The sequence below is a fragment of the Parus major genome, chromosome 10 (assembly GCF_001522545.3).
Source record: "Parus major isolate Abel chromosome 10, Parus_major1.1, whole genome shotgun sequence".
Lineage (NCBI taxonomy): Eukaryota > Metazoa > Chordata > Aves > Passeriformes > Paridae > Parus > Parus major.
Genome location: NC_031779.1, coordinates 10,263,996 through 10,284,923, shown reverse-complemented (window position 1 = coordinate 10,284,923; position 20,928 = coordinate 10,263,996). Strand labels below are relative to the sequence as shown.

Sequence of the window (20,928 nt, the reverse complement as noted above, 5' to 3'; positions counted from 1 at the left end):
AAAAAAATCTCTAAAATAGAGCAATTTCCAGTTAACCATTGCACAAGGTTTGCTTCAAGTCCCAGTACTAACATGATGCTTCTTCTAAAACCCACCACCATAGATTTCCTGATTTTATATTTTGATTATTTTTAGATGGAATTTGCGAATCAAAATTAAATTTACCAAATGTACAATAATACAAAGATATTTAGAATTTTTCCTAACCACCAAATCTATAAACCCATGTCAAATTTTGACCAGCTTGACAAAGTTTTTGTACAGTACAATGCAATTTTTTCCCCATTCCTCCCTCCTACCATTTAAGGCCATTCTATACCCAAAACTGTTTTTTCATGTTTTTCCAGATGCCTAACACAGAACAGCTTTGACCTTCTCATTCACACACAAACCAATTGAATTGATTCTACACTATATATATGTGGAAAAGATATTTAATTGTAAAATAGAAAAAGTAGGCCAGAGTACAGTTTTAAGGGTAATTTTTCCGTGTACAGTATAGATAAACCAGACTTTTTGCTTAAGTTTATATAAACAATTCCATAAAAGCAGTGAACATGGAACGACAAAGCAAAGCACAAATAGTTTTATCTTACAAAAAACGGATCTGCACAGTAGTTCAAAATTTAATGTAACACAGCACTGAACAATCTTAAGGCAGCTCAGTCTAAGCACAGGACTAGAAGCCAGGAACTCCTGAGATCCACTCCCAGGTGACCACAGGTGCACGCGGTGTTAAGCCAGTCATTTAACACTCCCTCATGTTGCACTTGAACCAGTTATAAAACCGAGACAATAACTCTCATTTACCTGCCTCAGGCAGTGCAGTAAGGGCTGTTTAAAAGATTTTACAATGCTCTGAAGATGTAACGTGCCATATAAATTTTAAGCATAATAGATCACTGCACAGACACACACAAACACAGTATCACAGTGAGGAACAATGATGCCGGGTAGGAAGAGCATCACTCTTACATAAAAAATTACTTGTCCAATTGCGTAATTAAAATGCAAAAGTCCGTTAAAAAAAATGTATCACTGAAGTAATTTCAAGGCTATTGGGGAAGAGATCAACAGGGTTATTCTAAAATAGCTACTATTTGTGTTCCAGTGGAGATGTTCTTTTCTATTTATTTCTGAACTTTAAAATATTTGTACAGGAAAATTGTAAGACAAACAAAGGGAAGTTTTAACACCTCCACTACCAAATTTTGCCTCTTAATATGTAAATTAAGATACTTTTTTGTTCTTCTTAATTACAAATTACATTCTTCCAAGAAATATACCATCCACAATAAAACTGGCTGCTAGCTTACTTCAAATGACCTATAGGCTAAACATTTTTCTCATAATTTTTCTCATCTTTGCTGAAAAATACCTATGCAAGATGTATGTGTAGAAATTATAAAAACATGCAGCATATGTACAAACTGAAAAGTTTAAAAAATATTAGCTTCATATACATGTAAATCTACTTGGATATATCTGAAATTAAATATAAAAATTTCACCACCTAAAATAAAAAAAAACAACCAAAAATGGTTTTCAGAGAATCCGAGACAACTACTTAAAGCTGTACAAAGATTTCCACCTGGAAATGTCTTATTCAGAGAAGTTGAGTTGTTATCATGTAGAAATAACTGTTAATTAATTTTGTCACATAATCAAATTTCAAATTGTCAGCTTAAATCAACATCACCCTTAAAACTGTTCTGTTTTTCAGAAGTTAGATTCATACTAAAATCAAAAATTTCACAAAAACATTGGCTTTTCATGTTTCTGGATCCCTTCAAAAAGATTTATCAACTCATTTTGAAACTGTAAAAAAACCAACTATTTACAGTATTTAATTTTAAATACTTTTCACAATTTCTAAATTCAGAGTTTTTATGTTACAAGAAATTAATCAGAGCTCACGGCTTAAGTCCAGTTATCAACTTGTAGCATCTTCTCTATCATGAAATCCCATGGCTGTACCTATATAGTGTACAGTTCAAGATTGTACTGCAGGTTTTTGAAAGTAACAGGCTTTGCAGTGTGTTCATTTTTTATTAAACAGCTTCTTTATTAGTCTGGAGGCGGTTCATTGCCTCCAACTTCTGCCGATAAGCCTCTGCTTCTTGTTCCTTCTTTAGAAGCTGCTGACGATATTTTTGTGCTTCTCTGTTTGCTTCATCCAGCTGTTTCTGAAGAGTTTCTCTTTCCTATTAGAAACAGAACCAGCAATATTTTGTCAAATAAGTACCAAATACAAGCTAAAATGGCAAACACTTTTCCTTTACATGCAGTTCAAGTGTTAGGGTATCATGGAGAAGCTGTTCAGTTCTTACTCGGGCAAACCCTATGTATGAATGCTGCTGTGCAAATTAGAGCCCAATTATCAACAAGGCAGCTCCCCACACAGGGCTGCAAGAGTGGAGACAGTAAACCCAAGTCTACTGAGCTGCAAAGGAACTTCACCAAAAAAGAGCTATATGAAAAAAGTGGAAGTGCAGTGATTAAATACTAAGAGAATATGTTAACATTTCTCCAGTCATTCAATCTATCAGGCTTGTCCCTTGCTTTTGTATTTCTAATCAAGACAGTAAAAATGACAAACTGTTACCTATGAGCCATCTGCACTGGAGAGTGTCAGCTGCCCATGGACTAAAGCATAAACCTAACTGTTTCTAAACAGGGATTAACACTGAAATCCAGAGGTCAATTCATATCCCCAAGGACATCATATCTCTATGAATTAACAGGCAATTAGCCAGATAAACTTTTTTCCTTTTAAAAGCAGCTAGTACAGAAATCCTTAAGTAACTGCATAAATCCTGCATACAAGCTTGTTGGGGATGGATATAAAATGGTTTCCAAGCAAGATGATATGGGAAATGCCACTTCCTCTGAAGCTGCCTTAGGAACTAAGGAGAACACACTTCTATCTCCAGTGATGTAGGTACTGTCATTTTGTCTGATGTTGCTCTGAGCCCATCTGAAAAAGCAATTTGCTTTGGGAAATAGTTTTGTTTTGATCACATATTCAATCAAATACCATTTCATTGAAGTGCGTCATACTTTTATGAGTAAGGTAGTATTGGATTTAAAACCATCCTTTCCACTGTAGCTGTTAAGTAGGAACAGTAAGGAAGGTTGCCAGAGAAACAAACCATCCCCCAGAAAAACGAAAACTGAGGTCCAGTGAAAACAAGTTGTCTTTTCATCATATTCCCATCCCAGCAGTTCAGTATCACATTCTCATTTAATACCTCTAACAGCTGTTAGAAGTTTCAGCCCCCCACACTCCCATAAGAGCATCCCTATTCTTCATCTTTGATACACTCACATATTCTTCATGGTCAGAAAAATACAAAATACTCTGCCTCCCTTCTACTTGCTACTGCTCTCAGTACTTGTCACAGTCACATTTAGCAGTCACGTGTCAGCTGAATGTGCTGAAGAACAATGACAGAGGTGGTCAGATCATTGCTAACAGCAGCACCTGAACAGCAAAAGCAACAGGTGAAGGACATGTTATTAACAGGTTATAAAGAGACTAGGCAGAACACAGAACAAACTCCAGTAAGTGCAACTTGATTTTCCAAGGGGCTTTAAGAGCTGAAGGCAGCAGCCTAGGGTTCGCCTCATTTGGAGCATATGCTGATAAAAGGAGAACTCATCTTATTTTGCTTATTTATTTGAAAAGGAAGTTCAGCTTCCACCTCTGAAAATTTGGATTTTGCTTTTAAAGCAACATTATGGATGGTCAGCCCATGTAGCAACTAGACTGACAGATGCCAAATGAACAGCAGAGCCTACAGCTCAGAGCATCTGAACCACACCAACAATCTTCCAGCACCAGCCCAGCCAAAATGTACTGCTAGTTCCAAAAGTTATCTTTGTAGTATGAGGGGACAAACAGCTTATGTAAAACAGCCTCATGGATTGATGAACAGAGCCACAAGACAATTCCCAGGGAATTAGTCAAAATAGTTGATCCTTCCACATGTAGAAAGCAGCCCTTCCTTTTTGATGGCAGGGATGTACTGAGCTAGGTATTATCTGTCCCATGAATTGGTCATCTCATAAAAACCTAGTACCACTGAGAAGTAAAGCTGCTCGCTCTACTGGCCTGCAGAGAAATAAGAACCAATGGCAGTTCACTGGCAAGAAGTCCTGTGGTGCATTACAAACAGCAAGGGGCTATCACTGCTCTGGAATGTGTACAAACATTTGGGGATGGAATGTGGAGTGTGCGCACACTGCAAACATTTGGAGGTGGGGAGGTTCTTGAACAACATTTTAAGAGTATTTCCTGCAGAAGAGAGAACTGGAGCTGAGTACCCAAAAGTAGTACAGCACATTAAGGAAAGGGCAAGAAAAAAAGGGAAAAAACCCAAGTCTCCATGGCATGGCCAGAAGCTAAAACCAGGATCTAGTAGGCAGACTAGCAATTCAAAGCACATAGATTAGTCCTGCTGCTAACAGGTGTAGTTTTCACACTGTCACAGCCCCAACAAGCAGAATGAGTTAAGGAGATGAAACCAATTATTCTGTGTGACTAGGCAGTGGAAAGATCCCAATGCTTCTGGAGGAGCAACGCATATCTTCTGTGGACTCAATGGTCAAAACTGGTTCTCTAACTCTGACATCTAGAATAGGGAGGACTATCTCATCTACCAATTTAATCAAACCCAGAAAGTGCTCTTGGGACATTCTTTAGAACACAACCAGAAGTGCTCTAGAGATCTGCAGTCCTTTCATATCCCCTACCCAGATAAAAATCAAATTAGAGGATGCTCAGTGCTCTAAAGAAATCTTCCATTTTACCAGGGAATTTTCTTCATTACATGTAATTTTCCATTGACAATAGGAACAACCAGAAACTTAAATAAGCAACCACTCTTTTAAACAACACAAAGACACAGGATATGAATCCATGAATATAATTAGTTTACAATTATGATTATTTAGTTTAACCAAATGATTGTCCTGGTTCTAATGCATGTCACCTTTCAAACATGCAACATGGGAGAAACAGTCAAATTAAAGAATGAAAATAAAGATCACTATATGTTAATGAACTATGCATGAAAATGAAAAACAGAGTATCTGTGTGACAGGGTTTTTTTGCTGCCTTGCCATGTTTAAAATATCAAGCTGCTTAGGAAAATGAGCTGAAATGTTTAAACTTTACAGATCCAAAATAGAAAATTTAAAAACACCAGTACAGCTTCAGTTGTTCCACAATACTTTCAACAATCCTTTCAACAGGGAAGTTTGTCACCTCAGATGGATGGGAGGATTTTCAACTACAAAAACTCTCAAACTACAGTAAAATATTCACACACTATGAACTTAAAACAGCTGAAAAAAGTATTCAGCCTTGAATCAACTATATAATAAAATAAAGGAATGAATTAGCATGAGGCAAAGAAAACAAACAATAAGTGTTTTCTTCATTCTAAAGTATTTCCTTTATTATTATCAGAATATTAGTAAAATATTCTAAGTATTTCCACATTCTAAAATATTTTTAAAATATTTTGATGAGGAGAGGGGTTCCACTCTCTCCAAATTTAAGTATTTACTGTTGTCTGTGATGAAGAAATTTGAAGTGAACCAACTCTGTGTGCACTTCTTTAATGCCACTGCTACTAAAGTAAGGTAGCACCATTCCCCTGTGAACCACAACAAGGCCCCTACAATCAACTGGCCTTCACACAGAGGCAGAGGTCTGCATGTGCATTTCCAGCTGGACAGGCAGGGACAAGAAAGTCATCAAAACTCCCACTTAAAAGTAACAGACCAGGTAGCTCATCTAAACCATCTCTCAATATTTGAGAAATAGGTTTAAGATATATAAATAAATCTGGTAAGCCCCTTAAAAGAATTACTGGTATTGTTATACCAATTATCTGTAATTAGAAACAGGTCAATTTATCCCTTAACCAATCTGGATTTTTTAAAAATTCATTTAACAGAATTACTAAAATACTTAAGGAAATATAATTTCCTTTATGAATAATTCAGGCAGATTTTTTAAAGTGTGAACAAAAGAAATGCTTTTATTGTAACAGTCATACATTTTTAAAAATGCAGCAAGAAAATTTCAACTGTCAGGATAATCTGTAATGACCACAAAGCTGCAAAGGCCAGAAGTATTTGATGCAACAACTTAGGGACATGGAAGGCAAATGATGAGAGGTGATAATTACTGTTATTAGACATGGATAACATATAGCACATACTGTACAACACAAAGTATTCAATTAGGCACAATTTGATAATATGAACAGAAGTTGGAGAATACAACCTTTGATAAATGAAGTATCATGGGGTTGACAAAATGAGAACTTACAGTCTAGACAAAACAGATAGCAATTTTCATAAACTTTTGACCAAAACTGGTCAGCACAGTTAGAAGTAACAGCAAAAGGAATGAGATGGTTGACCTTTTGTGGCTAGTATAAAAAAAGCTACAATTTTAAACTGAACAGCTACATCCATTTGTCATATAAAAAGGAAACCGCTCTCAACATTTTTAGGTCTTTTGCAGTATAGTTTTAAAAAAACCGAATGGTGCAAAGTTGTGTAATAATAAACTGCTTCAGAATTAAAAAAAAAATGTGGGGGATGCCACATAGATAAAAATTAACAAACACAGAATCTTACTGTTTCACACTTCCATCAGCTGTTATCTAGATACCATGAATGGAAAGGAAACATTGCTAAAAATGATCTCACAATCAGAAGCATGTGGCTGTAACAGAAAGATGAGGGTACAGCGCTCTCATTCACTCCTACTGGAAAGGGTCAGGTCACTTGATAATGTATCAGCACCCAGTTTTAAAAACCAGCTAGTGATCTTCAAGAAAAAAAACAAAAAAATGTTCTCATATACTTATTCATGTCACTTTTACATGCATGACCACAGGATCAAGCAAACAGCCCTCCTATTTTCTTTTTACAACTTTGTAAAAGATGAATTTCAGTTACAGGAGAGACTGAACAAGTTCAATGTTTCACACACCTCATTCTGTGGTAACACAGAAATTAACCTCCTGAACAATACAAAAACCACAACCAGATACTCAGTCCTGAACACTGTTCAACACAGATCATGTAATATACTCCTTACTTCTATTTCTGCAGACTCCACGCGATTTTCAACAATCTCAATGCACTGTCTCTTCACTGGAGGTTCTTCACTTATTACAGTTTCTTCAGCAATGTCTGTTGCTGGAACTGTTAACACTGAAAACATATTTGTACATGTAAATACATTTACTTCAAACAATGTTTGCACTATATAGAACTTGTATTATTTAAGTAATTTTATTAACAGCAAAAAATGGAGATACTTTTGCTTGTGGAAACACATCTATATAATAAAGTGCACAATAAGCTCAGTGAAAATCTACCAAAAACTTTAATTGATTGTATGCTACTAAAGAACCTTAAAATTCCTCATTATTGAGGTCCACAGTAATTAAGCTCTGGAATATCACTGCCATTTTTCACAGAGTACACAGACATGGCAGAGAACTGCAGCAAAGTCAACTCTAACTTCTGTAGCAGATCATTTATATAGTGTTTCTTAAATACTAAATACAAATCTTGCTTTTGTTTTGATTAATACACCTTAAGTAATCTAAAAATCCAGTAGTTATGAGCCATGAATAAGAAAAGTAGGGTTCTCAGTAACGTCATACTCTAATTCAACATCTGACAAATAAACCTGTCACCTCAGTTACTATCTACACCCATCACTCATAATGATAACAAGGTGTACTAGTTCAGGCAGACCAAATAATTTGCCTCCTGTGTACAATTCTTCAAGCTTCACACTGGGAGTCCTCACTAAGAAACCAGAGAAGGGATCATTTTTATATAAATAGTGGCAGAGCATCTTTGAAAGAAACCACCCATAGCATACACATCACAAAGTACAATTTATCACACTAGCAGCTTCTACAAAGTACATATAGCCAAAAAAAACCAAAAAAAAAAACCAAAAAATGGTGTGCCACTCTAGTTTCACTTGTTCTGTCTAGTGCTGCTCTAAAACTTCAGGCATATAAGACCTGACATTCATCAGGTCAGTGTGTCAGTGTATTGACACTCAGTGGGACTTTCACACATTGCTTCATACATCAGATTTCAAAACCCAAGCCTCACCTCCCCACAATACTTCCAGCAAGGCAACAGTATAAGAATTAGAAGAAGGTTCTTGTTTTTCTCCATCTTCTATTTTTTGCAACGAGTTTGCAAAAATCAAACTTACTGAAGGCAAAGCAAGTAGTTATCACTTTTCTCTTCAGTGTTCCACATCTTCTCCATAGTTTATTATCTCTTCTATTCTCTCTCCTAAAGCAGAGGCTCAGCTGATGTATTAACCCACTGAACTTCACTGGCTTGTGTCTGAGCCTTCTCTAATGTAAGAATTCACAGAGGCACACAAAATGATCCAAGCTATTTGCACCTAAGAAGTCATTACTGTACTGAAACAGTTCCTCAGGCTGGAATCATACAAGTGTGCACTCACCTTGCTGCCCATCTGGCATGGTCACAATGATGGGTTGCCCTATCCCACTGGTCGGAATGGAATGCAGGTTACCCAGCTGAATGCCGTCCGTAACTATGGTAATAACCTGCTGACCTCCAGAACTGACCACTTGCTGAATGGCCCCATCCACAGATTCTGCAGTCACAACTTCTTCTGTGGCCACAACTAGCAACAGATTAGTAAGGGAATTGAGTCAATTTATAAATGAAGCTTTTATGATTTCAAATGCATTTTGGTAGAGCTGAGAAAAAATTTCTTCCATGGCTTTCAAAACCTGACCCCTCTGATGGATACTTTACTATGTATTATATTTTAAAGAGAGTTTTTCATCAGGCCAACATAAAGCACTCACATTTTGACATATACAAGCAACACTATCCTCTCTCAATAACAATATTGATATACCCCACTCAAAACTGATGCTTTGGGTTCAGTGCTTACAAGTCAGCAAGAACAGGAGCTGCTTTTAAGAACAAAAAGAACTTTTGCATTGCAAACAAACTGGACTAAGTTACACTAATAGCAGAATAAAACAAAATTAAACTTGAAATACTACCTTGAAGCTACTTCTCTACCAATGCCTTGCCACTGTACCTCAGAACCCAGCCCAGATTTCTCTACTTAATATAATGGTCTTCAAGATGGTAACAGACTAAAGGACCCCTAGAAAATCTTAAAAGTTTCGTCTGTACTCCATGAATACTCCATGAATACCTCAAACACAACAACTTTATTTCTTATACAAAGTATGAAACATGACTAAAGGAAAAGTTCTGCACAGCTGACATTTTTACACCTTTGGAGAAGAAAGATAAAGTTTAAGCAGTAAAACAAACCTTGTATATAATTTTATAGGTAAAAGTGAAAAATTCCAGTTCAACTACCCATTTCAAATTCATGATTCAATAATGAGTATAAAGCAGTGAACTCTCACAGTTCTGTATCACTTCTACAAATGAAGGTAGGACAAGGAAAGCCTGAGTTCAGAACTGCAGCACATACCCCAGTGTGCAGTGTATGCTGCAAATTGGGTATTGTGCTACCATCCTTCCTTTTTTAAAACAACAAGATGCTGAGACAAAGAGCTAGATCACTGGTAGCACAATCAAGGAAATTCAAGAACACTAGCTCTGTATTTTATTTTCAATTTGTCAGGGTAAAAGCAAAGCCTTTGATTTAAATAACAGACAATAGAGTGCTCTCTATCTACAGAGATGAAATTAAAACCCTATAGACTGTGTTGTGATGTTCAAGATGACAGAAGGTACATAAAACTCTGAAGCTTTCATCTTTTAAGTTAATTAAAATATAACATACACAGAAAAATCATCCTGTAGTTGAAATAATGACTGAAGACATCATCTTCTGAAGATCTTTATGTTTAGTGATTCCTGTCCTATAACACTGCTTAAATATTCAGAGAGTGTTTATTCAGGAAACCAAAACAGTGACTCCCACATGACTAAGTGGTGGTGTACTGAACTTGATCTGGCTTCCAAGTACAGGCTCAGCAATAAGAAAGACCACTGTCATAAAAAAGTCAAATTGCAAGTGCCAATACTAGGTGATGTGGCAAACAGCTCTGATCTTTCAGCATCAAATTCAGTGTTGGGTTTTAGTTCGAGTTTTTGCTAGAACTTCTTCAAACCTTGAAAGAAAATGGAAGATTTGGTCTAAACAGAAGCTATTCTATATAAAAAGAAAAATAGCCCCATAAATACAGTCATTATTGCTTCCTTGTTCTCCTTCTGTGTCTATACCCATAGAATCATTATTTAGCAGACTACTTCATGCACTGAAGGAAACCTGATGTACTTGAAATTTATTAAATTAGTTTAAATTACTTAGCTTTCTAACCTGGTGTTTCTGAAGAATTAGACAGTGGAGCTGATGCTTCTGCTAAAGCTGCCAACGTAGCTAATACTGATGTTGATGAATTTCCAAACTGTACAGCAGACACTCCTGTTTCATCTAGAAGGATGAAGAAAAATTAGCTGATAAATTTAAAACCAGCGAAGTTCCTTTTTCTATTTTTATTGCACTGAAACTTCTAGCACACACTCCATTTTCAGCAGCATTCTGCTGAACTGAAGTGCTATTCTGAAGTGAAGTTTGTTAAGCAAATAGAACTTCTGATAATTTATGTCTGTGAAGATTGCTGTTTTAGGTATGTACATACTTAAAACACACAAAAAATACTGATGAGGAATATGGTAACTATTCTTACCGCTGTTTTTCCTCAAATCTTTTCACTAAATGGTGAAAATCAGTGAAAGTATAAAATCCCAGTAGCTATCCCTTAGGCACCTAAACACCTGTTCTACTGGATGTATTTGCAGAAGATACCAGACCTGTTAGGTTCACCACCCCTCCAGGTCCAATGATGAACTGCGGTGTGGCTGCGTGTATCGTCACAGTGTCCGGGCTCTCGGGATTTGTATTGATTTGGTTCTGCATTGCAATCTGGGACACAAAGGTAACAACATCATTCCCACTGCAGGTATAAAGGAGTTACTGACCTTGTGTAAGAGCTAGATTTCTTGCATGCTTCACACAAACAAGGAGCATCTCCCTCATTACACTTATGCAATACACATACATCGTGTCTTATCTCCAAGTACATAAGAAACTTTTTTTTGGTTGAAATCTTAAGACAAAGTCTGTTAGAGTGAAAGAGTTTAAAGCACACCACTACTTTGCCCTATCAGTTATTGTAAACAAGGAAGACAAGGCCCTTTTGCAGATATGCAAGCTCACTTACCTAAAAGAGAAGTCAGAAGAATCAAGACTGCTGGGGCAGATACATGTCATGAAAAGCTGTTCTGACAGCTTTGCAATTGCCATGAAATGTATGTGGCAGTCCTTTTGTCTTTCTATGAATTATTACTAACTTCTGTTTACTACACCCTTTCTGTAATCAGGACAAGCCTAAAGGCACACACCACAAGTTCAGACATTTAATGACATAGGGAGGCTACAGATTTATACAGTGGCATAATATTTTTCATTTGCTTTACATTGTTCTTTCAGTAAGCCTTATCACTTGATTTACCTTTAACAACACTATTGAACAGTGAGCACATATTTCCATGGAATTATCTATTATGATCAATTCTCCAACAATTCAATCTTAGCTTTTCTAATGCTGGAAAACTTGGCATCTCTTCCCTCCTGTCTGCATTCCAATTGTTAGGAAATTAATATCTGTATATGAAGCCAACTGAACACTAGCAGATAGTCAAAATATACTGTCAGAGAAGGGAGTTATTTTTTTACACCTCTATTGTAAAGAGTCCATCTACCTCTGTGTATTACATCCCTCAAATTTAAGAAAATAAAAAACTTATCCTTGACTTTGTAGGTGGTGAAAATATTTTTAACCAAGTAATGTTTCCTAACAATAATCTCATTTCGTCTAATGAACTAGACTGGAGTCTGGCATTATCAATATATGGTGTCACAGCTGGTACAGTAAAAGCTTAGTTTATGATATGTAATCAAGTACTTTGCTCTAAGTTCCCTCAACATGATGAAATTAAAGTTACCTGTAATATTTCTGCAATGTCTTCATTTCCATTGTCTACTGCAATATCTAATGCCGTTTTGCAAAATTTACTCTGAGCGTGAACATCCGCTCCATACTTTATCAAGAGTTCTACAACTTCTTGGTGGTGATGTTCAGTAGCCCAGTGAAGTGCAGTCATTTTGAGCATGTCCTTTGCATTGACATCAGCACCATGCTGCAAACAAGATCATTGCATAAATTACTTCAACAGAAATATTTGAATTAAATAATGCTAGTCACAGAATGAATCCCAAAATTGTCTTTCTCCATGGCCCTGTTATCTCATATTTACATATTTATTAAGTTATCCAATCTGTCTACCAAGTACATTATTTACCTAAAGCATATCTTACTTCTAAAATCTATTACTAAACACAGTATCAAATTAGAGAGTATTCTTATTTTGAAACAGCAGTAAATAATTCATCTGAAATCATGATGATTTGAACGTAAAATAAATTACAGTTCAATTGGAAAACAAAGCTCCCAATGCACACAGTTTAACTATTTGTGTAATTTCAATGCTGGTTTCATGACTAAAAGTGAATTGCAAAAATATATATATATATATATACATATATATATATATGATCATAAACCATTGCAATAACCCCACTTCAGACTTGTTTCAGTGGTTCCTACCTTAAGTAAGACTTCTACTATGCTGGCATGGCCTTCTGATGCTGCCATATGTAATGGAGTTCTGTCCACTTTGGTTCTGGCATCCCGACTCACACCTGCTCGCAGCAACACCTCTGTGGTGGAGTAGTGTCCGTACTGTGCTGCTAGATGAAGTGGAGACGTTCCCAACTGTAATGGAACACAAAATATCCAGATCTAACAGATGTCACTACATATATTTCTTTTTTGATGTCAAGCCACCACTTCTAAACAATTTTCCCTTGCAGTCCCAAGCAGAGAAGCTGTTGAGGCTGTTACAGAATATGAAAGGGGGAGGGAAACCTGTTGTCGCTTTCTTTTTACTGTTTTTTCTGCATTTTTGATGTGTAACATTTCAAGGGGCCTAACCCCATTTTTAGTGTTGGTCAACAGGGACCTCTGGAAGTCAATTAAGTCCAATCTCCTGTTCAAAACAGAGTTAATTGGAAAGTTAGGTCACTAAGCAGATTAAAGCCCTTAAGAGCTTTTAAATGCCGTAGGAATTTTGGGTACCTGACGTCTCTCCACAGCCTATTAAAAATCAGCATCTCCAAAAGACAACTCAGTACCCCTATATCAGGGAACTCTCACCTGCACATATTAGGTAGTTAGGACTGTTTCCATTTTTCAGACGTCTTACTATACTAAAGGCATAAATACAATAATTAGGATTGTTGTAAGGAGGATGATTGCTGCTTTTTCCCATTAACCATTCCAAAGTTCATCTTGAAATTCACCAGAATGAGCTCATTCACAGTCTGTTACTAAAATCAGTAGGAGGTCATATGAAGAAACAGAGAATTTTAATTTTGAATTAGCTATTAGATGATGTGAATGCAGAATTACAAGAAGAACTGTAGTATAAATGCTAAATTGTATGAATAGTATTTCTTTTTTCAAGGAAGAAAAGCTAAGATGATTTACTTTCTCCACTGCAAAAGTTTTCATTACCCAGTCTGTGGTAAAAGGTGCTCCATTTGCCATCAAAATGCGAACTTCATCATCTTGACCTGCTCGTGCAGCTTCTAAAAGTTTCTTTCCCAAATCTACTAGTGACATCTAGTGAAGAACATACAGGAATATAAAGAGAAAATAATAACGTTAACACTATTTTAAATACATACATATTGCCTTTCTTTTTTTTAAATTATTATTTTTGAAGTACTCTGAAAAGTTCAGAAACTAGAGCTGGTATTTTAGCCATGAGAACAAGCTTTATTGATTGCAATAAGCAGTTTGATTTAGAATTACTTTTGCCAGCTAAACAGAACTGATACTGATGCAAAGATTTCAGTATTACAATGCTGTAACCACTGTAGCTGTCAAGTTAAACAAAATTTAAACTGAAAATTTAAAACAAAAATTTAAACAAAATTTAAACAAAATTTAAACAAAATTTAAACTGATACACATTTCTTATAGCAGAAGGTGGTTTCAAAGCTCTCACCTGACACTGTAACCTTCTGCAGCTTTATCCAGTTTTCAAATGGTACCACATCATGGTTGCTATGCCATGCACCCAAAGGCACTACATCCACTTATCCAAAATGCCCACATGTATTTAGGAGGTACTACTATGTACCTGCACTAAGTATGAAACACAACACCTTTCTGATATCATGTCCATCACTATTTTTGTTCACCCTAAAATATAATTTCTGTACCCCTAGATGCAAAATGTCATTCTGTACCCCTAGATACAAAAAGCACATTATTGTACTACGTACAACAGATACATGAAATCTTTGCCTGAAAACAATTATTACTACCTGCTTTAACTGTCCACAGTTACTAAAAACATGTGAAGTGCAAAATTTTGAGACCTGACTGAGATATTAGCTGAAAAACCATCACATCATGATTGGAATGCTTTTTACACCAAGGTTCCATATAATACTTGCAATAATATATGTAGACAAATTACACCTGTTTCTGTTGCATCAAAGATTTGCTAGAAACACAATTTTTAAACTCATCCCATTTCACAATTGCTATCAAATTTGTTTGGTAAAAAAATTAGAACTAAACCATAACTTATGATACTAACCAAAATATACTACTACTAACATTTTAGTATACCTATAGTTATGTTTTCCACTACCAGGACACTGAAAATGGAATTGCTTTCATCAGTTTAGTTTCCAGTCACAAAGTTAAGCCTGTATTGCTAATAACAGCAGTTATGAGGCCATGCAGCCAATGTCCTACACAAAGTGAAGAGTGTACCAGTCCAGGAAAGAAATCCTAGTAAACACACAAATCTATCACAAAAACAGTATCTTTAGAAATTTCTCTGTACCTGGCTCCACTGGCACATTGCTCAATAAACTAAAAGCTGTTGACTTAGGAAGAAACTAGGAGACCAAAATACTGCAAATGCATAATGAACACATATTGGTAGGGCTGTGAACTAGAGCAGATTACCTCTGTCTGCAGAACTGACTGCAGGCAGCAATATCCCTGTCACCAAAACACTCCATTTATGTCCATCCTTCTGGTACATGTGAACACATTCATTTGTTTCCAGCCAGAAAAGGGAAGAGAAGCAGGAAGATGGCAGGACAGAACAAATACTGACAATGGGAAAAGGAAGGAAAAAAGGAACACAGATGCAGAGGAAGGAACAACTGCTGCCTCTGTTCTATAAAGAGCAAAAGAGAAAATCTAGGAAAGATCCTAAGGAATGGAGTAAGAGAAAATCTGTCACACCTGTTAAAGAGAGACATTAGAAGTAACAATACCAAACATAAGGCAAGAGATGGCACTTGGCAAGTACAGCAGTGAAATGAAGGGATAGAGCATTCCCTTTGCATGGCTTTCTTTCCCCCAGTGAGGATTGCAAGTTAAGGAGGAAAAGTACGCTCAGAGCACTCACAGACGGACTTCCTTTTTCTGGTGGTCTAACACCTCCACATCAAGGCCCTCAGAAGCAAAGGAAAGCTGGAACTTAATTCAAAATACTTGTGTTACAACTAGCTCAGAAAGACAACTATCCATTATCCTTATATTTATTTTTGGTTTAAACAGCAGTAGAGCAAAAGAATTAATAAAATTTCATTTTGGAATTGCAGAATAATTAAGGCTGAAGGGGACCTCTCAAGGTCACCTAGTTCAATATTCCAGTCAGAGCTGGCCCAGGGCTCAGTCCTGTTAAGTTTTGAATGTCACTCTGGATGGATGAACGTCCTGCCACTTCTTCAGCCTCATTCCAGTGCCTAACTACCCTCACGGAAGAGCTGTCTTCAGTGCATACCCATCTTCCCCCACTAACCAAAAAGACACTCATAACAAGCTTATATTTGATGCCTTTTAAACTGAAACAGGCAAATTAGTCTGTACATTTAACAACCTATTCAGAACCCACTGCCCACATCTATACACGACTGAAATTAACTGTAAAGTTGTTATGAAAACCCTAGGCAGCAAAAGTCAAGCCATCCCCCCCCAAAAAATCAATACTCTCTTGGTTGATATAAAGTGTTTGTATTTTAAACAAGCATAAAGCATCACACAGGTTGGTACATACTACATAATATAGAACTTTAATTTCAGTTAAAAGAGAAATAAATTAAGTTTCCAGTCTCATGGGGTACTTGGAGGCATGCTTGGGCCATCTAGTGGAAAAAAGAAAAAAAACAAGCAAAATTCCACTGTTCTACTAAAATAACAAAAATCCCATTATATGTCACTAATGCACTAACAGCAGCAAATGAAGAGGCATTTCCACCAAAACTAATACACATTTAGTCACTTTAAACCAATAATAATTATAATAATACTAGCACTCACAAAATTTCTGAAGAGCTGATTTCCACTTGGCAGTCCATTCCAAGGACCAGTACTGTGAGAAACCCCCAAGTAACAACATACCAAACTTCTCCTATACTCATCCACAGCACTGGGACATAGTGAGAGGGGTCTGCAGAGTCACAGCCTCCCATTCCAGAAAACCTTTCCAGCTGCTCTCTCGAAATCACTCAGTAACACTACAGTAGTGCAGTGATACTATCACAAGCAAGATACAATAATATATTTAAAACTGAAATGAGATTGCTATTTCAAAGAGCACTCTGCTGCTACTCCACAGTGTTAAAATCAACTCTGCTGAACAGTGTTAGAGGGTTCCCCTCACTGTGTCATTTCCATCAAGCTCTGCTAGCATGACAGCTGTGTAACTCTTTGCATGAGGACCTTTTCGGAGAATAAAAACATCACTGGCTCTGAAATAAAGACTTGAGACTGTTGGAATTATTCTTATGGCAATGTGATAATGTTTTCAGACTTCTAAGAGCTCCTACACAATTGTGTGAAGAGAGGGTTTTGTCTACAACTGAGTAAATAGGGAAGAGCTTCTGCTGGGTTTAGACTTCTCTGGATTAATCAACTCCTGAACTTCCACATTACTGCAATGTATTCTGCGCAGTATCATTAGCCAGATGCCACAATTAACTGGTAATTTAAAATAACGTCAAATCATTATTTCTATTGTACTTATGTTCAAAAGAAAATTATACTACTTTTCACATCCATCTTAGATTTAGGTTTTTATACACTCTAAAATACTCTGAAGACCACACCAGAAGGGTATAGAATAGCACTCAACAGGAGTTTAGGTGGAACTGTGTGTGAAATAGGCTCTGTGGGAAGCAAGTGGAGCTAAAAAGCCCGGCCACTTGGGACGCCTGGGCTGCCACACGACAGCCTACAGACAACAGAGCAGCAGAGTCTGCCGTCCAAATTAAAATTAATTTTGGCTTAAAATATTGCAGCATCTCTCAGACTGGTATCCTGCCCCCAGAACCCAGATCTGTTCCATTCCTTTTCTATCACTGCAACGCTGAGCATCAGCCAGTCAAGATCAACAGGCACAAAACAGCTGATGCAGAACATCTGCCAGCATGGAGAGCTCCCAGCCCAGCATTTGTCTCAAGGTGCATTCCCAAAAGGGACATCCTTACTCTAGAGGAGCATGGACTGCAGCAGTGCAACTTATCAAAGGTACCTAAATCAGTACACACCATATCTCTGATAAGGATTTGCAATCACAAAGTTCCATTAAAGGCTCATTTAACACTTTTCTCTGCTCAAATGACAGATGGCAGAGTTGTACTTAGAAGATGGCTGGAGACTTATCATATCTCATTCATAACATCTGGAAAAAGAATGTCCTTTCAGAATATCTTTTTCTTTCCACTACTTAAGAAAAAAACAATTTAACCTACTTCACCAGACCTGACCTTCACAAATGCTACCATCCTACTGATTTCAACATCTCACAGCATTGCGAGAAATTCAGAATAGCCATTTCTAGCAAATTTTACGTGCCTGTCCATACCAAGATCAATAACATTCTGAAGTACAGCACAGAGTAGTTAGCATCACTTGAACACTTTGGCATCATTTTAACGTACATATCAATTAGCAGTGATTATAGCAACTTACATGGGATAAACTCAGAAAGTCCCCGTTTGGTTTCCTACGTGAACCAAACATCTTTCGACAACGATTTCACAAGCGATGCTTCAAATCTTAATACAAATATCATAGGCTTAGACTATCCACATTTCTACTGATAGTGAAAATTACACTAATACGTTAATTGCAGTCAGCTTTAATTCCAGTGCTTTCAGCTTTCCTCTGACTGTTGCAACTACGTTCTCTATAGATTGCTTGAACAGCAACATGACCTTCATGTCAGACAGGCATCAGATGAAAAATACCTGATCTGAGAAAAGCAAACATTGTTGAATAGCTTAGAGCAAAGACAGCCAGGCCTGTTATTAATGCAGGTATGTCCTCCTATAAGGCTCACACATTAACTTAAATAAGCACCAATCAAAAATGAACTCAAATAACAGAAACTGCAGAAAAGTCTTTTCTTACAAAGGAGAGCACAGATTTGGCCATGATCTGTAACATCTAAAGAGTGTTATTATGCAACAAGGGTGATGGCACCAAGATTTAGACTGGCACTGCCAACAAACTTCAGAGTTTTCACAAATAAATTTGGCATTAGATACCAAAAACGGTTAATTTGCAGCAGCTGTGATTGGCATGAAGAATCCAAGGGCTTGTGATGTAGCCTTTGAACTGTACCACAGCCTTTGGAGGCTCTCAGGTTGATTAAGCTTGAAAATACCATCAAATAAAAATCATCCACCTCCTACCTACAACATCCGTTTTATCATGAGGAATCTTCCTCGACAATTTCTGTCTTGCAAACAGGCCTAAAAAAAAAATCCAACTAGAAAACAAAGTGTTTTCAGCAAAGAAAGTGGGTCACGAACAAGAGGCTCTAGTGTATGCTGATCTGCCAAATATACCCTTAACCTTACTCACATGGCACACTTAGGTTCTCTTACAAATATCTGTGTGCATACAAAACTCAGCTAACTGCACAGTCTTACTAATAGCTCACATGTAATGAATAACTTAAAATAGGCTGAAAAATTACAGAGTGTGCATTCACAACTCTGAGAACACTTCATTGTGAAGCATTTGCCGTTAAATCAAAGCCACCTTAGTAAGCAGGATACAGGAAAATGCACAAATGCCTTAAGAACTACCACAGACGACTTCCTACAGGGGATTTCACCGCCCTGCCACCAGTGTCCCATCAACGGAAACTACTTCGACTATTTGGGGAAAGCCGAGAAACAAAAAGACGACAATCCGCACTAACATATCGTATCGCACTTTTGTGCTCCTATCATACGCTTTATTAAGAGTCCAAAGCAAGAGTTACAGACTCCGGGTGAGGGGCACTGCGGAGGGGAAACCGCTCCCTTCCCGCCCGAGCAGCCTCTCCCCAGGGCACCTTTGGCGCCAAGCTCGCGCACGCAGCCCCGCCGCCTCAGGGGCCCGGGCCGCGGCCCCACCAGCCCCCCGGCCCACGCGGGGCTCGGGACCGTGCCCACTCGGCCCACACCGCGCTGCCCGGCAGAGAAACCCGCGGGACGAGTCGAGCCCAGCTCTGCCCCTCAGCTCCCGGGTCCCTCGCCGGGCGCGTCGCGCTCGCCCGCGCCCCGCGGGCCGCCCAGGCCGCCGCCGAGGCCCAGCGCGCTGCCCGCGCCCCCCGCGCGGCGGGGTCCCCGGAAGGCCGGCCGGCCGCCCGCTCTCCCCGACAGGAAATCCTGGCTGGGCTGGGCGCTGCGGAGGGAGCCGCGGCGCCGGGTTCCGGGGGAAGTGGAATTATTTTTTACCAGCGAAGAGATCAACTTCCACATCCGGTAACAGGGCCCTATACAAAGGCGCAGACTGACCTGGAAAAGCTTGGCCGGCCCGGGGGGGGTGAGGGAGAGACGGGGCGCGGGGACGGGCCCTTACCGTGCTGCCGGCCCGGCCGCCGCCGCCGCACCGACCCGGGGCTCCGCAGGCCGAGAGCCCCACACGAGAGTCCGCGCCGCGCCCGGCGGAGGGACACGGCGGGCGGAGGGGAGTGGCGCGGCTCCGCGCGGCTCTGCCCCGCCGCGGGCGCGCGGGCGGGCGCGAGGCGGCGCGGGGCGCCCCGGGCGGGCGCGGAGGGGCGCCCGGCACTTACCATGGGCGCGGGAATTACCTTATTAACACAGACATCGAGGGAAAAGGGGCGCGCGGAGGGATACGGCCTCGCCGCCGCACAGCGCGCATGCGCGCCGCCGCGGGGAAAGGCGGGGAAGCGCGGGCTGGAGGGGCCCCGCCATGTTCCGTCCCGCTGCCCGCCCGGCGGGGGCAGGGCCGGCCCCGCGCTCTCGGCGGGCCCCCGTGGCCTCCCTAGAGGCAGCTAATGGAATAAGAACAGGGGTCGCTATCCCGGGTTACTCTGTGCCACAGGGTGGCAGGGCTTGCGTTTCCCGCCTCTTGGCTGCTGGGGCTCTGCTTGTATTCCCAGGTGAAGGAGCACTGTTTGAGCATGGACTTCGCTGCCTTGCTTGTCTGAGGCGAGGCTTTAGTGATAATCACGGAATCATTTGAAGAAAGCCTCAGAGCTCATGAGACTCCAACGTGTGACCCAACGCCACGGTGTCAGTTTAGAGCATGGCACTGAGTGCCAGGTCCGGTCTCCTTCAACACCCCCAGGGACAGTGACTCCACCGCCTCCCTGGACAGCCCATTCCAATGCCTAATCACTCTTTCTGTGAAGGAATTCTTAGTGTCCCACCTAAACCTTTCC

General features: G+C 39.2%; 1 protein-coding gene across 4 annotated transcripts; it reads right to left on the bottom strand.

The window, feature by feature from the left end:
* Positions 1–416: 416 nt before the first annotated feature.
* GABPB1 (GA binding protein transcription factor subunit beta 1) lies at positions 417–20,568 on the bottom strand. 4 transcript variants are annotated; one of them, XM_015638631.3, is made up of 9 exons: positions 20,335–20,568; positions 13,728–13,835; positions 12,759–12,926; positions 12,097–12,291; positions 10,903–11,014; positions 10,409–10,522; positions 8,531–8,716; positions 7,124–7,239; positions 417–2,204 (listed from the first exon to the last, which is right to left on the bottom strand). In XM_015638631.3, the coding sequence occupies exons 2-9, from the start codon at positions 13,833–13,835 to the stop codon at positions 2,052–2,054; spliced, it is 1,152 nt and encodes a 383-aa protein (XP_015494117.1). In that variant the 5' UTR covers positions 20,335–20,568; the 3' UTR covers positions 417–2,051. The 4 variants fall into 4 exon arrangements, with proteins under 4 accessions (XP_015494117.1, XP_015494115.1, XP_015494118.1 ...); XM_015638629.3 differs by lacking the exon at positions 20,335–20,568 and adding an exon at positions 20,103–20,209; XM_015638632.3 differs by lacking the exon at positions 20,335–20,568 and adding an exon at positions 20,039–20,060.
* Between the last annotated feature and the right edge of the window lie 360 nt (positions 20,569–20,928).